Consider the following 15,358-nt stretch of genomic DNA (forward strand, 5'->3'; position numbering starts at 1 on the left):
CTTTCCTTAATTTTGAAAATGGTTTTTGTACCATGAGGAGAAAAACAGGAAAGAGAAATTCCTGAAGTCTGCTAGACTGCAGTAGTAGCCTCAGTATAAGAGGAAGTAAACTGATTACTCAGGTCACTTCTAAGGTTATCCATGAGCAGAAGTGGAGCCTCTCCATGTAGTCTCCTTACTTCTAAACTGAAGGAAACAGATCCTCACTGAAGGAGCAAGTTACAATAGCATCTGATGAAGGACACCATGTACTCATCAGGAGCAGGATGGACACCACCAGTTCCCTTCTCAGAAGCATGACACAACCAAAGCTGGTAACTTTTTGTTAGCACTACCCTCAACACGACGGCATTCAGCAGGTTAGAGGTCAAAGGCTTTAAATCCCACCAGCAACTGCTGTTTCTCCTCAGAGCAGCAACCACCAGCTGCTGCAAGGTAGTTACTACTCTCCCTTTATAAACCATTACTTATAAAAAGTTTTAGAGTATGGAAAAAGTGTCTTGAACTTACACATTGTCCACCCTGTAAAACAAGAACAACTTACCTTTGAATAGGGATCCGGAAAATTGAACTCGTTTAAACAGTGTTCCCTTGTATCCAAAAGACTTCTAACTGTTAAGGTACCATATGCACTTTAAAAAGGGAGAGGGGAAAACAGATCAACTACTTCAAACAGAAAAAAGGTATTTTCTCCTGTTTCCTCCATAATTAGGATGAATTCCAGTAAGTCACGGCACGTAAGACAGACGTTTCAGTTAAAAGTCTTCACATGCCACATGTGCTAAACAGTCTCTAAGTGGCGAATCTACTCAGACTACTTAAATAGAGAGGGGAAATGTTCAAAGCAAAGTTGCCAGACAACTGAACTAACACATTACTGCTTTAAATAACTTCTAGACCATTAGTCATTTTTCTGCTGAGATAGAATTTAACTCGAAAATTCTAATAGGGGAGATCCTATGGTTCTGTTCAGAGGACCTGATATTTGGCACATCAACTTGCTCCAGCCTAAGCAGATTTCAGTTTGTTCTGCTTAATATTTAATAAAAGCTTTTACTTAGCTTTTAGTTTGTTTATAGTTTGCTTTTAATTTGCTCTGCTCAACAGAAGCAGCCAGGTGATGAAAGCAGGAAAATGAAAGACACTTACAAAGGCTGCTGTCTGAGTGTCTGCAGCTTGTTCCAGTATTTCTGTCGGAACTTTTCAGCTCTCTCAGGTGCATCAACAGAATCTGGTTGACTGGCTGCAGCACGTTTTGCCACCTGGTAGAGAAGAGGAAAGACTGAAGTTACCAATCAAATGACTTTTTCTTTTTAACTGACCTAAAGTTCAGGCTGAGAAACAACCCCTCCATTTGCTATATTATTCAATTATCACTCATGCATACAACTCCTTTGTGATATTTACCCCATCCAGTGCCTCCTCAAAACAGGTAAGCCAGTATTTTCTGGCCATGGCATCATCTGTGAGGTCAACAGTGTCTGGAATATAGGTCGATGGGTCCTTTAGCAGTGGCAGGTTAACAAGTGGTCTCTCCAGCCTATCCATTTCAAACATGTCAAACTAGGTAAAAAATGAAAGAATTATTAGAGCTTGTTCAGAAATTGATTCATAATAAGTGAAACTAGCACAAGGCCTACACAAGCCTGTAAGAGTTTTATACATCATCTTTGGGTCTAAAAATGCCAAGGAACAAACAGAAAATAACCAACTAAAGCCAAGTTCGCTTCCTCCCCTTTCCCCCCAAGTATAGGAAGCTACCTTCTGAAGACTGGGAGGAGATAAACCAATGATAGAGGAAATTTGAAAAAAAAAAAAAAAAAAAAAAATTGACATGAAAAACATTGGCATGCTGATCAACAGAGGACAGTAAAATATGCTGAGCTCCACCATTGTTCCCTTTTCAAAAGCACTTCAGCAGATCCAGTCTTAGAATATTTTAAGAACCTGAAAGTATTTTCTAATTGCTTACTGTATTGCTACTTCAAAGAAAGGGCAGGAGACTAATGTTTTCTCCCACCTTTGGTGAGGCAGAACAAGACAAAGTAGCAGCCGTCATCTGCTTTTATGAAGCATTACATCAAACCATCACAGATGACACAAGACATCATCGTGCACAACATGACACCACCACACATGATACAAGATACTGTGTTAGTCACTTCTTTCGGCAAGCAGCACAGTCTCAGGGGCACGAAGCAAGTAGCTTTAGAATAATTGTCCAGGCTTAAAGCACCATTGCCAAGAGAAAGCACTTAGCTTAGGAAAGACAACCACATACTGTACCACTCCTGGTTCTCTGCATGGGATAAACATCAGGTGATGTGCTCATGAGACCAGAACTCCCAGCATAATTCTCTCCCCAGCTATACTGGTTTGGATCTAGAAAAGAGAAAGAGAGAAAGACACATAATCTGAAAATAAAACTGAAAATACTCCCATGCACAAGTCTAGAGTCAGCACCCCTTCAGAGAAGCTGGTTCACTGCAAAAGCCATTTCTCCTTGTCTTTATACATAAATCAGATTTTTCCCTCTAGGCCCCAGTAGGTATGTTTTAACTTCTTGGTGACTTACCTACCTCTAAAGAGCTTCAGATTAAACTGAATGAGACACAAGACAATTACAATTCTAAAATCATTTTTAAACCACTTTTTTTTTTTTTTTTTTTATCATTAATGGCTATAAGAGCGGAATGTCTTCAAAGCACTATTGATGGCTAATTTTTCTGTCATCAGAACTAATGTCTTATTTCTAAAAATAAATCCATTATTAATAGAATATATTGCGAAACTCAAGGCATAGTGTAAGGTTCATATAAACACTAGTTATTTCTAGAGTTTTTCTAGAAGTTTAAGTTCATATGTACAGAACATGCTACAGAAGTAATGTCTTTAATTCCTCAGTAGCTGGTTACCTGCCCACGTCTATAAAGTGGGTATGAAATGACTTCCACATCCATTGCTCTGAGGTACATTTGATATTTACTAAAACTAAGCATCATTAACCACCTCATTATTTTTTCCACTATTAGTAAGGTACTGAATGGCTTGCTAGTACATCAAGAAGAAAGTAAAAAAAAAAGGAAAATACAAATGGCAAAATTCAACCAAGGCATCCTATACCCAAAGAATGCTGGAAAGAAGTGTCTCATCCTTCATAGAAATCTCTGAGGCTTTTCACTCAAAAGAGTAAGTTTTGAGACGCCGGTCTTCTGCAGTACATTAACTGAATTCAGAAGCTGGCCCCTTAAAGAGGAGGAAAGTTCTCAGTAACTCAATTTCCCCAATTTGATTTTGAGGTAATGACTGCTCTTTGCAGAAATGCAGAGAAGAGAAGAGCCAAATCCTGCTGGATTCTCAAAGGTGAGCAGGAAAACAGTGAGAAATTAACATGTTCTTGCCAGAATATATAAAAGCAAAGCCCAGCATCTGTGTTTATTAGTGCCAAATGTATTTATGTAGGCAACAACTTACATGCAGCCTCTTAAGAGAAACTTGGACATTACACTGACATTTCAGAACACAGCATATACAGAACATAGCAATGCTGTACTTACTGTCTTGTTCAGCTCCTTTTAAAAATGCCCCAATGGCTCCCAGGTAGCCTTCATGTCTCAGGAACAATGCCTGAACCTCTCCCTGCCACAATATGAAACATTGCAATTGGATGGTCCCTGATGGCTAATATGTACTTCTTTGTCACTAGATTTACACTTAAATTTAATAGAAACAACTAAAGATGATAATATTCATTTGTGCTACATTCTAACACATTCAGTAATTTTAATGGTGCTCCAAAAATGGTGTTTCTGAAACACAGCTTCAGGAGGAACTGCTTACACACATCATTCCACAGTTCTAAGACAGCTGGAAAAAAATACATGCAGAAGTGGTGCGTATTCTAAGCCTGTGCAACCACAGAAGCAGAGGGAAGCGAATGCTTCGCCAGGAAAGACCACTGCATCATCCCATGAATATTCAACTCCTCTTGCTTGAACAGGCTGGAAATATAAGGTCAGCTGATTTCTAGGTCATCAACCTAGGTGTGTGCCACTGTGCATCCAACACATTCGAGCCACTGTTCATTTTATTTATTTCATTCTGCTACTGTTTAACATGCAACAATATACAGTCACCCTGTACGTTCTCCATAGGCATTTTCCCCATCAGGTTGGTTAGTTTAAAAGTAAACATATAAAAGAATGCCAGGGAAAACAGGACCACCACCCACCCTAGCACCCGTAGCTTTCCTAGACAAGGCTGAGTGAGACCTCCTCTAAAGGACAGTAAGCCAGGTCTAGAGCAGATAATATCAGAAAAGTTAATGCTGGGTTTAACTATAGTGGAGGGGAAAAAAATAATAATTTACAGTGAGATTTTTGTATAGACTGAATTGCTGATAACATGCTTACAGCAATCTAGAGCTGCAGTTTTGTGGTAGTTTTCTTGAAACGCAACCAAGGTTTTACAGAAAGACTGTAATGGTGAAACAAAGGAAAATAAAGCAGCATATAGGAGTCGCTTGCTTGAAGCACTGAGATGAGATAAAATATAGCATCATTGGTTCTATAAAACTGCGACATGCATTGCAAAGGTGCAGGAACCAATCTACCCGTACCAAGCATTAAGTGAGCTTTTGGACTGCACTGGTTTTCAACTGAAATATCATTAGTATTTGCCACATCTTCAAAACCTGGAAAGAATTACAGCTTGTTTTTTTTTTTTTTTTTTTTTTTTAATAAAACCATCTACAAAAGCCCAAACTACCACCACCGATACTAGCTTCTAATTATCTCAGCAGAACAATCCTACATTGCATAGCCTGGGGGGTGAAAAGAAATAGTAGAAGTCAGCAAGAGGAATTGAATAACAGTGGCAGCTATCTAAGAAAATAGTGACAATTACTGTCAATCAAAAATAAATAAATACAGAGAGAGAAAGAGGCCAGAGAGAACTCCTAGGCAATTCACATTTATTTCACCCCTCCCACAACAGATCCTTGTAGCCCTGCCTTACCTACCTAAGAGCAGTCCTTTAAGCTGATTTAAGGTGAGAATCTATTTTAAGTCCCCCAACCTCCTAGAAGAAGATACCTAGGCACATGAATTTGCTATTAGGAGAATCTCTGTTTTCGTTACCTTTGAGAAGAAGTTGATACTGTAGGTTATTGTGCGCATGGTAACTGGGTGACCCCGAATAAAGAATCCTCCAAAATATATTTTATCTAAATTATGGAGTTTAGCATAGAGGCAGGCAAGTTGACCAATGTCATTGCTGATCATGTGTAGTAAGCTTTTTGCCATATCTTCTTTGGAAAACTCTTAAAAGAAGAAAATAGCAAGAAAAATTAAACACAGCTGAAGAATGCTCAAAGGAATCATATAGTTTTTTTTTTTTTTAACAAAGAACCTGCAGCTAGAGAAAAAAAATCCCTTTGTTTCACCAGTCTGTGTGTGTAGAATAAAGGTGTTACCCCCTGACCCAAAATCTTGTTATTAACAAAGTATTTCAAACAACAAGCAGCATGTATTTGACTGAAAACACTGTGGAAAAGCACTGAGCTGCTGTGAAATATTGCTTGAAAGAAGTCTGCTTGAAAGGTCAATAGTAAACGGCAGGAACTCCGATTCTTCTCTAGGAAACATGGATAATGGTTCATCCATCCATCTCAACATGTGATGTGCTGCAAGCATTTTATTAGAACACTGCAAAGAAAGTCGCAAGTTAAGAGTAAATCACCGCCACAGGTCTTTTTCTGGACCAACACAGCCAATTGTATTTTTCACATAAAAAAATTAACACTGGGCTAACTAGACAGTTATTTTTGTTGTTTGCCTAGGCTTATGGAATCCCAAACTGAAAAACTGAATGCCTATTTGCAAGGCAGTACTGGATGGTATCTCTAATCAATAAAGTATTGTGCAGGCAAAATACACCCAGGCAAGATCATAAAAAGCACTGGTAGTTATTTTCCAGCTCTACTTGCCTGGAGAACATTACGAACATCAGATTCCCAAGTGCTGGAGGACATGGTTGAATTTCTTCTCCTCATTAGCTTCAAAGAGCAACTCTAAATAACTGGAGCGACTCAGGCAGCGTTCAGTGCCCCCCTCAGCCCACACACATAACACAGGGAAATGGATAAGGCAGCGTACATTTATGTTGATGGAATTGGCAACTGTTTTTCCATCCTGACAAGCATTCAGAGGAAGCTTGTACAAGTAGCAAATCCATGCTGACAGGCAATGTAAACTATTAATTGTAGAGCAAATCTTGGGAAGATCTTGTCTATACTGATACCTTTATCTGCTGTAGTAGATTTCCCGAAGCTGCTAGCTATCAGATTTCCACTTAGCCCCAGGGTCTGGCAGGCGCCTCCATACACATCTTTCACCAACATGTCTACATTTGTGTGCTGTCCTTTTGAAGCGAGCTGCAGCAATTCATCAAATTTCTGAGGATGAGAAGCAGAGTTACTCTAGGTTTTTGGGACAGCCAGAGAACCTTACCCACAAACTGAGTTCTGCAGCATCCTTACTGACAAAAATAAAATAAAATAAAAAGAACAAACCGAAACAGGGGCTTTGGCTTGGAACCAACCCTGTCAGTAAAAGAGAAAGCTTTTCTAGTAACAAGGATTTATCCCAAGCCCACATCTTATCAAACAGACCGATCTTAAGTTGGGCCCCTTCCAACATCAATCATTCTGTGATTCTGTTATCTACAAATAATTAGTTGAAGTTCCCCATAAAAGCAGAAGTAGAGTGCACAATTAATCACTTTGTCTGTCTTGCAGTATTCTGGAGAACTGAAAAATCTCTGGCAGAATTATGCCATACAAAACTTGAGCAGTATGAAATAAAGCAAAATTTGCCAAATTCTGCTCTCTGTGCAACTCCATTGAGTAAGGAATTGACCATAGGTTGTACAGGCATAAATAAAAAGGACTTTATCCACCATCACCAAAAGGATTGGATTTTATAATATTTTGGCAAGTAAATTATCAAAAAGTTCTCTTAGTCTAGCACCTTTAATCTCCTCCAGATTAGAGCATATGAAAGTCAGAACCCTCATATATCTCTTATCTCCAAATGAAGTCAGGAACACAGTAGCTAACAGCAAGTGGAATTATGTCTTCGTGAGGCATATAAAAAAAAAGGCTTAAAAACAGTTGTCTGTCTTTACAAGTGAAGAAATGCATTAATGTCCCTGAAGTTAAACTTGCACAAAATCTGCATTATCCCAATAATTAATATTTATAGATCTGTTAATGCTAATTTCCATTTCTACAAAATTATAAAAAAAAGTTAGGAGCCGACATTGTCATATTCTAAGACTTGTTTTTAAATGCATCAGACAAAAGTATTGTAAGTATGGGTCTTCCCTTTGACATTTTCTTATTTGGTGCATATGTAACTCTAGCTTTTTCTACATTGGTGACATTTAGGAGCGCATATTTAAGTCACACGGATCTCTGAGACAGGAAAAAACAGCATGATTTAAGAGCTGAGTTAGGCAGAGTAGTACTAGATCAGGCCTTATTCTGGCAGATGACCAACCTGGGATTGAAGTGTTGAACCCTTGGAAGCGTAAAGTGTAATGTAAGAGAGGTGTAACTCCTCCTACCTACCTCCAGATATTTTGCAATAATTAGGAGTTCTCTCTCTTGATTCTGTGGATACTATTCCAGGTACTATGCAGGCATTTCATTTTGAAAAAGAGTACAGAAAATTAGCAGGCTATTCTTTGCCTTATAGCCATTACTCGTCCTTGTTGACCAACTCCTTGACTCAAGCAGGATCATTATTTTGCCACTGCTGAGCATCTTAACATTTTTGCCTTTGTTCTACTAATACTTTTTGCATTTAAAGCTTCCCTTTATACATCAGAAGCACAGAAAACGCAAACACAAGTCAAGGACTCAGCCTTTTTCTGACAGTTTAGGACCACATGCACCTAAAGGAGAGGTATTAAAATCACCCTGAGCGCTGCAGAACTGCCTGTTCTGTCTGTACAAGGCCAGCAGCTCTCTGAATAGAATGTAACGCCCCACGAGAGATATTTTTCTTCATTTTCTTGTGCACTGATGTTGCGTTTCTAGTTTCCTACATAAATATCACTTAAAATCATTATTTCTCCTTATTTAAAGTTTTAGCATTCCACCTCTTAGCACATTTTTTATCATCCCATACCCCTGAAAACCGTTTCTCTGATACCTTTGTTTTTGTGAGCAGTGCTCCAAGACCCCAGAAGGTTCCACCTCCAATTGAGCTCCCTCCTATCCATTCAAATTTGTCTTCTGTTTCTACCTGTCAATAAAACAAGGCAGATTTGTCCAGAAAATCATATTATAGCTACAAACACACTGTAAAATATGTGAGCATGTGGGGTTTTTGAGAATTGGAATTCTCACACACCTACAACACAAGTAGTATTTGAAATCTTTATATTTAATTCTAGACCAAAAATCCTACTTATAGATGTTTTATTTACATTTATTTAGTCCCCCCAAGCAGTGTATTGAAAGACAAAATTAGTTCTGATCTGACAGCCTTTGTCCTGTCAGTTAATATAACAACTTCTCTAAACACCAAGTTGAATTTTATTTAAAAAGATCCTGCAATAGTGAATGGGAAAACATTCATAACTATGTAAGAAAATTAAAAAAAATATGTATGTTTTCCTTCTAAACTTTGTATTACCCAAGAAGAAACAACTACAAATTTAAAATAGTAATGTTTCAGATTATGTCTGTCAAATTCTACAACAAAACGTTTTAGCAACCACTCACCTTCACTATAGAAACCCCAGAGCCAATATTCACCAGTAAATAAGGAAAAATATTTGGGTGATTTGTCTGAAATCGGAATTCTGTATCTGAATCCTTCTGGTATGCAAACACTTCATGGGGTATGTTCCTTAGCACAAAGTTGCATCCTTTAATGAGGCAGGTCATTACGTCTTCCTTATCTACTCTGAAGGGGAAAGAGAGAAAACCTTATAATAACCTTCACAGCCCTACTGATAAGCAAGTATCCTTTACATTAATTTTTAAGACTTTACACGTAGGAGATACTAACCCACACCATATGGCAAAAGCCCAGATCTCTTAAACCACAAAACCAAGATCCGCATATGTACTGACATTCAACTTCAGTGACAGAACACAGTCCAACACTGGACTGCAGTTACCCAGTAACTTTGATCTTACATTAATCATGCTGTCAGTAAAAATAAGTCTGTTCCTGTCTGTTTGGTTCTATTGCCTCTCTAGTGTGCCAGTGCTCACACAACTCTGTGTGCACCCATGCAATAAAGTAGGTCAGAAACTTATTGGCAATTAATGGAACAAACCAATTTTCTAACCCAGCATAATATTCTTTTGCTCTTCTGCTGCAAAAAAAAAAGGACAAAAGGCCACCTCAACATTTCAGCACTCATTTACAACAGATTGTAACGACTGCAAGGAGCTTACTGCTGGCATTACCAAACACAAGAAGAGAGACTTCACAGGAATAATGGGCTTCACATCCATACATATCCTGAACAAGAGCACTAGGAACATGATACGTAACTTAGAAAAGTGACTTTTGTGAACTTCTGTATTGTGTATTGTTGCTGATGTATGCTGAATTTCCAAAAGGAAATATCATAAGCCCTTTTTTTGGAAAGCACATAAGCAAAGCACAAACATACATCTCAATTAATACAGAATACTTTCAGTTTGTCAGGAAAGAGAAGCCGCTTCTACGGACCAATCAAGTATGGTTTTGCCCATAAAAAAAAAATCAACACATGCCCCATAGCTCAAGAAAAGAGGGGGGACTTCAATCTAGTCTTGATTAACTGGTACTTAGTAACAGCCAATAAGGCTGGTTTGAAAAAAAAAAAGTTAATAGAATCCTACCTATCAGAAAAGAAAGATATTGAAAAAGCAATATAAAAGGAGATGAATGGAGTACTTCAGAAACTGAGGAATATGCTGTATGAGAGCTGCTCTGAAGTTCTTCCCCAGTAGCAGCAGGTAATGTTTTATGTTGGTGTAAATGAACGATATGTTTATCTATATTTACAGTGGCTTTTTTTAGCATATGGCTTTTGATAAAGTTTTTGAATGGTAAACTTATGAGGCTGTAAATTCAGGAAACTACCATTCTGTCTCCTACAAGGCTATGCTGCATGAAGTTTAGGCATGACCTATGCAGTAAATTACTATATTGCCTCAATTATTTACTTCTGGGCATGCAAGGAAAAATGTTAGAAGCTTCGTAACCTGAGAACCAGGCAACTGTAGCTATTAGGTACACACAGAATAAAAAGCATTTGCCAACAATACTTTGGCTTTTAATAATACTGTCTGCCTTTTGTAGATTTCACCTTTAGATCTGAAATACTGACTCATAATTAAAAAAACATAACTCAGAGTAACAGCTCTCAATTAAATTAACAGCTCTCAAAAGCTCTCAATTAAAATTGTTACTAACAAGCTCACTACCGACTTGCTGTAGTTCAAATGTTATTGTACTTTATATGTTACTGTAGGTTTTGTGTAGTTGGGTGTTGACTAAGAGTTCAAAAGCATGCTACTGTCATCTAGGATACCACCACTGAAATGCTGCTAGTTGTGAGGTGAAGAGTAAAACAAAAAAAAAAAATCACTGTAATTACAATACAGAGTAGTTTAGGTTTAAAAATGGAATGGGTGCAAGCCAAATCCTTTATACAAAAAGCTGTGATAATACCATGCTTTCTTCCTTGTTACTGCCTTTCTCCTAGCCCCTGGGTTCCTTCCTGGTGGCTCTGTTACCGGACTCCTGCTGTGTCAGCTCATGATACAGTATCTTTCTGCAACTTATGTTCAGTCTGATCTGACCAAGACACATGCACAAATTCTCCTGCCTCAGTTTTGCTATGTAAAAGGCTTTTAAGGGCAAAAGGGAGAGTTAGTCTACTAAAACACACTTCAAAGAAACGCATTCCCATAACTAAATTTAAACAGTTTCACTTACTTCAACCCCAGCTTCTTTTCAATAAGATCTTTGAATTTATAGGCGCCGCCACCTGTAGCTTTGATGACTTTAGTCTCTGTATTGACAAGATGGTCTTTGATGAAATCTAGACAAGTCTCAATGTAAGTGTTCTCAAACTTAATGAAGTGAAGTCGAGCTGTAATCTCCTCTTGAACTGATATTTCATACAAAGGTTCATTTTCTATGTCCTTTAAAAGAAAGCAATTTCTTACAGATTATTCAAAATCCTTCCTGAAGAAACAAGGATATATGCTGAATTACAAAACATCAATACTTGTGCTTCCTAGGCATTATAACCTTGTTAATTCTGCTAAACATAATGTCACAAACTACTTTTGAAAAGGAATACAATTTAAACACATCTTAGTATTATTTAAGCTGGGAATATAATCAGTTTTCTTGCATGTATTAGACACGCATGAAATTGAAGCATGAAACTGTTATATTTACTTGTTTTTTCACAAGTGTCATACTAATTGGTCTAGAAAATAACTATTTGAAACATTAACTGCACCATCCACACGTGTCTATGGTGAAAACAATGAACATAACTGAGTTTGCTCATGTATGTGCTGTACAACATTGAAGCCTTGCAATTTCAGCAAATAACATGTACGATGAATGTACAATCACATGAATTTGTACCTAGAGCTAGATTAAACTTGCAAAGCAAAAGTAACCACCAAACCCATGCTAAGGGTTGGTTTCCTGTGAAATACGCTAAAAGGTTTTTAACCAAAGCCAGACTCTGAGCTGCTGTACGAATGCTTAAGGATATTGTGAACTCTGTCAGTAGAAACTAGATCGTGTATTTCAGAAAACATAGCAATTTCAGGTAAGATTTCTATCGTACTATGAAAAGCCAGCCTAGTACTTCACTTCCAGTCCTGGCAGTACCCTTCTTATGAGTCTATCAAATGCAATTGAGTGATGATGCAGTTCTCACCTTTCCAGAATGATCAAAGGATCTCACTCTTGCCACTTTGTGCTGCACAGTCGAATAATAAGCCAACTTGGTTAATGAACCACCTGTTAAAAAGATGACAAGTAATGATGAATGCCTCACCTTAGAGCAAACAATCTCACTTATGTTTATGTATGCTTTGCCTAAGAGTTCTTGTTTAGCTGAGTTCTCCTCTAGTAAAGCCAGATATAATTAAGCTAGGTGCCTGCTGTAGTGACCCAAAGAACCCTTGACTGGAAAACTGATTTTGCTTAGCTAACTCCAAATGCAGCACTCTATGGGTAAAGCTCCCCAAGATGAGCATGTGCCCACCTGATGTGGAGGCTGCTGAAGATGAGCAGAAATAAGAAACATGAACTTCTGCTCTATAGCTAAGTGAGGACTGAGGGTAAAGATGCTATACAAATCCATGCTACTTGCTTACGTTATTAGTAAGATTCCTAGAATCCTCCAAATTTGCTGCTTGTAAGAGGATTTTATTTGTACATTTGCAGTGATTGAGTAATGTATGAAGTCAGACCGAGTAACGTCATTAAGTCATTTTTCTTAGGGCAAAACAGTACCTGGTGGTAACTTACTCAAGTAGGTATTTGACCATGAAAGTCATGAAGCCATTAATTTCTTCAGAAAAGTGGGGGAAGTCTGCTACCCACTTCTGTATTAAGGTATCAGTATGTTTCATAAAACTCTCAGCTGCTGTGGCTGTTTGAGGAAAACATTAATTTTTAACTCCGAATAAAAGTACCCTGGGCTGCAGAACCACACTTCTAATACAGAAAGTCAGCTCTGACTTGGTACCCGTGTTGCGAACACGAGTATGAGGCAGGCAGAAGGTCTGTACTTCTCAGTGCTACAGTTCTAGCATGTGGTTGGATTTAAATCTGTATGCATAACTGGCCTCTTGACAAAGATTTGGCATGTTACCCCCCCTTGGCAATTTTTCCATGCAATCTCACAGAACATGCTGTAAGAAAGACCAAGCAAGTAATTATGAGCAGCTTCTGGGTTAAAACTTAAGTCCCAACAGTAAGTAAAAATCTGTCTGTTGGATCATAACATAATGACTACATGCAGTGGCCCTACACTCTGCCTTACAAACAAATGAAATCAAGAAATGCAGTTTAGGCAAGTGGAAAAAATAATTGGTTAGTGCTCGTAGCTTTGCCTACGTAGCAGTACTCTCAACTCTTCCATAATGCTGAATAAACAAGGAATTTTTTACAACCTGTAAGAAAATAAAAGGCTTTCTCCAGCAAAATTCAAGTGAGGTCAATTCGGAGTGATCCCTGGCAGATACTTATAGCAACAAAAGCAGTAAAGCTTGCCTGCTCTCAGATCTTGTTTCAGGTCACTGGCCAATGCTTTAAAGGTTCTGGTAAACAAAATCCAAACTTGTCTGCTGGCTTACTGCATTAAGGTGAGTTTTTTACAAAAAAAAAAAAAAAAAAAAAAAGAAAAAAAAAGGGGGGGGAAGGAAAAAATAAATATATATATACATATTTCTCTGCTAGGAGGAAAAGCTTCCTTCAAACCAATTGCAATGGTTGTTTTGAAATACAATAGTTTGTACGGCACTGATAGATGAATTGCCATTGTACCTACATTAGTATCACTAGGTAAATGCTATGTGAATGTTCACCTAGTGATGCTTATATGTCCTTCCCTTCCTCAATCAGTTTTTGAAGACTTAAATCCACTCGGAACACCAGCTGAGCCACGCAGCCAGGCTTTGTAACTAATCCTGCAGCTCTAATTCTGCTCTGACCCTCAAAAGTGCCCATTCCAGCTGTTATTTTAGCATGAAACAAACAGCTTCCTTCTGAGGGTGCAGAGGCTTGCTGTGTGGTAAAAGCCCTTATATTAGGGTGCGTTTTTCCCCCTGCAAGCCCCCAGCACCCAGAGCAGGGCAGGTCCCAGGGGATTAAGGGCGCAGAGTGACCGCATGGTGCCATGACGGCAGAACACTTCATTTTCTGTGCTTGTACGCCCTTTTACTGACTGGAACTTATGGAATGGAAGCAAAACGCGTGCCCGGGCTCTCCCCAGGGGGCACCCCCCTCGTTGCGCTGGGGCCTGGGGCCAGCCCTCAGGCCCCGCCGCGGGGCGTGCGGAGAAGCAGCCCCTGTTAGCGGTCCCCGCTGCTCCGGAGGCACCGAGGGGAAGGGAAGGGAAGCGGGGCGGGACAGGGCAGGGCAGGCCCCGGCCGCCGCCTCAGCCCGCCGGGCTCCCCTCGGCCGCCAAGGGCAGCCCCGGGGTGTCCCTCAGAGAGTCCCCCCCGTGGCCCGTTAACGGCCGCGCGCAGCACGCCGGGACTCGTAGTGCCACTCCCCGCCCGCACCGTGCAGCCGCCAAGTGACGGGACTTCAAGTCCCGCCGTGCCCCGCGCCGCCCCCCTAGCCGCGCAGCCTGCCGGGAGCCGTAGTCCGCCTCCGGCACTCCACACCGGGCGAGGCGCCTCAGGGGACTGCATTTCCCGGCGAGCCCCGCGCCGCGGTGGGCCGCCGGGCCCCGGCGAGTCCCCTCAGCGGGGCGAGAGCCGCCGCCCGTTCCTCCGCCGCCGCCCCCTCCTTGCTGCGGCCCCCCCGCCCCCCCGCGGCTCCGGCGCGGTTACCGATGTCGATGGCGAAGCGCTTGGCGTTCTCCAGGTTGCGGAAGATCTCGTCGGGCGGCAGGGTGATGCTCTTGTCCAAACTGCCGTGCCCGCCGCTCCCTCGCCCGCCCCGCTCCGCCATTTTGAGCGCAGCCCGCTCCTCGCCGGGGGCTCATTCGGTATGCAAATGTATGCGCATAGATTTACATGGCAATGAGGCGGGGCGCGTGCACTATGCCATGAGGCGGCTGGCGGCGTGCGCATGCGCGGCGGCGGCCGCGGGTCACCTCAGTGGGCTCGCTGAGGGGGCCGCGGCGCTGTCGGCGACTATCGGGCGATATCGGGACGTATCGAGAGCTATCGGGGGCTTCACGCCTGCAATAGAAACCCCCCGCGTCGGGCTGGTGGCGGCCACGGGTCGCAAAGCGCCTTTCGGCTGCCGCCCGAACGTGATCGTGCCCGGCGGTCTGGTCTCAGGGCCGTGAGGCGCTGAGGCCCCAGGCAGTGTGATGCTGCCCTCCCCGAGCCCGGTCCCTCCTCCTGCAGCCCCCACAGCCCGGCACCGCGGGGAAACCATCCCCACAAACCACGCAATGAAGCCAGCAAGTCGTTCTTAGCCAGATTTTTTATTTATTTTCGTGCCAGTGAAAGTTTGTGCAACTTCTGAAGGTCACAGCGGTTTCTGTCGCGGGTTATGCGGTTGGTGCGTCTCACAGTGTGTCAGAGCATCCGCGGGTTGTGCTGAATTTACATCCTGCCCTGGGGGTAGGGTAC

The 15,358-nt window shown here is 41.1% G+C and overlaps 1 protein-coding gene across 2 annotated transcripts in view; it reads right to left on the reverse strand.

Annotated features, from left to right (window-relative positions):
• The window catches only part of PANK4 (pantothenate kinase 4 (inactive)), a gene marked incomplete at its 3' end in the record, with an annotated part of 21,981 nt that extends 7,223 nt beyond the window's left edge, over window positions 1-14,758 (reverse strand). For both annotated transcript variants that reach the window (XM_082776953.1, XM_082776954.1), the window contains exons 1-12: window positions 14,606-14,758; window positions 11,977-12,059; window positions 11,010-11,218; window positions 8,792-8,975; window positions 8,217-8,309; window positions 6,301-6,454; window positions 5,139-5,320; window positions 3,558-3,639; window positions 2,282-2,382; window positions 1,408-1,563; window positions 1,150-1,262; window positions 545-632 (exon numbers count right to left, since the gene is read on the reverse strand). In XM_082776953.1, the coding sequence (XP_082633079.1) occupies window positions 545-632; window positions 1,150-1,262; window positions 1,408-1,563; window positions 2,282-2,382; window positions 3,558-3,639; window positions 5,139-5,320; window positions 6,301-6,454; window positions 8,217-8,309; window positions 8,792-8,975; window positions 11,010-11,218; window positions 11,977-12,059; window positions 14,606-14,726 (1,566 nt within the window). In that variant the 5' untranslated portion in view covers window positions 14,727-14,758. The remainder of the gene's footprint in view (window positions 1-544; window positions 633-1,149; window positions 1,263-1,407; window positions 1,564-2,281; window positions 2,383-3,557; window positions 3,640-5,138; window positions 5,321-6,300; window positions 6,455-8,216; window positions 8,310-8,791; window positions 8,976-11,009; window positions 11,219-11,976; window positions 12,060-14,605) is intronic.
• Between the last annotated feature and the right edge of the window lie 600 nt (window positions 14,759-15,358).

This window comes from Aythya marila (assembly GCF_965140915.1).
Source record: "Aythya marila genome assembly, chromosome: 21".
NCBI lineage: Eukaryota > Metazoa > Chordata > Aves > Anseriformes > Anatidae > Aythya > Aythya marila.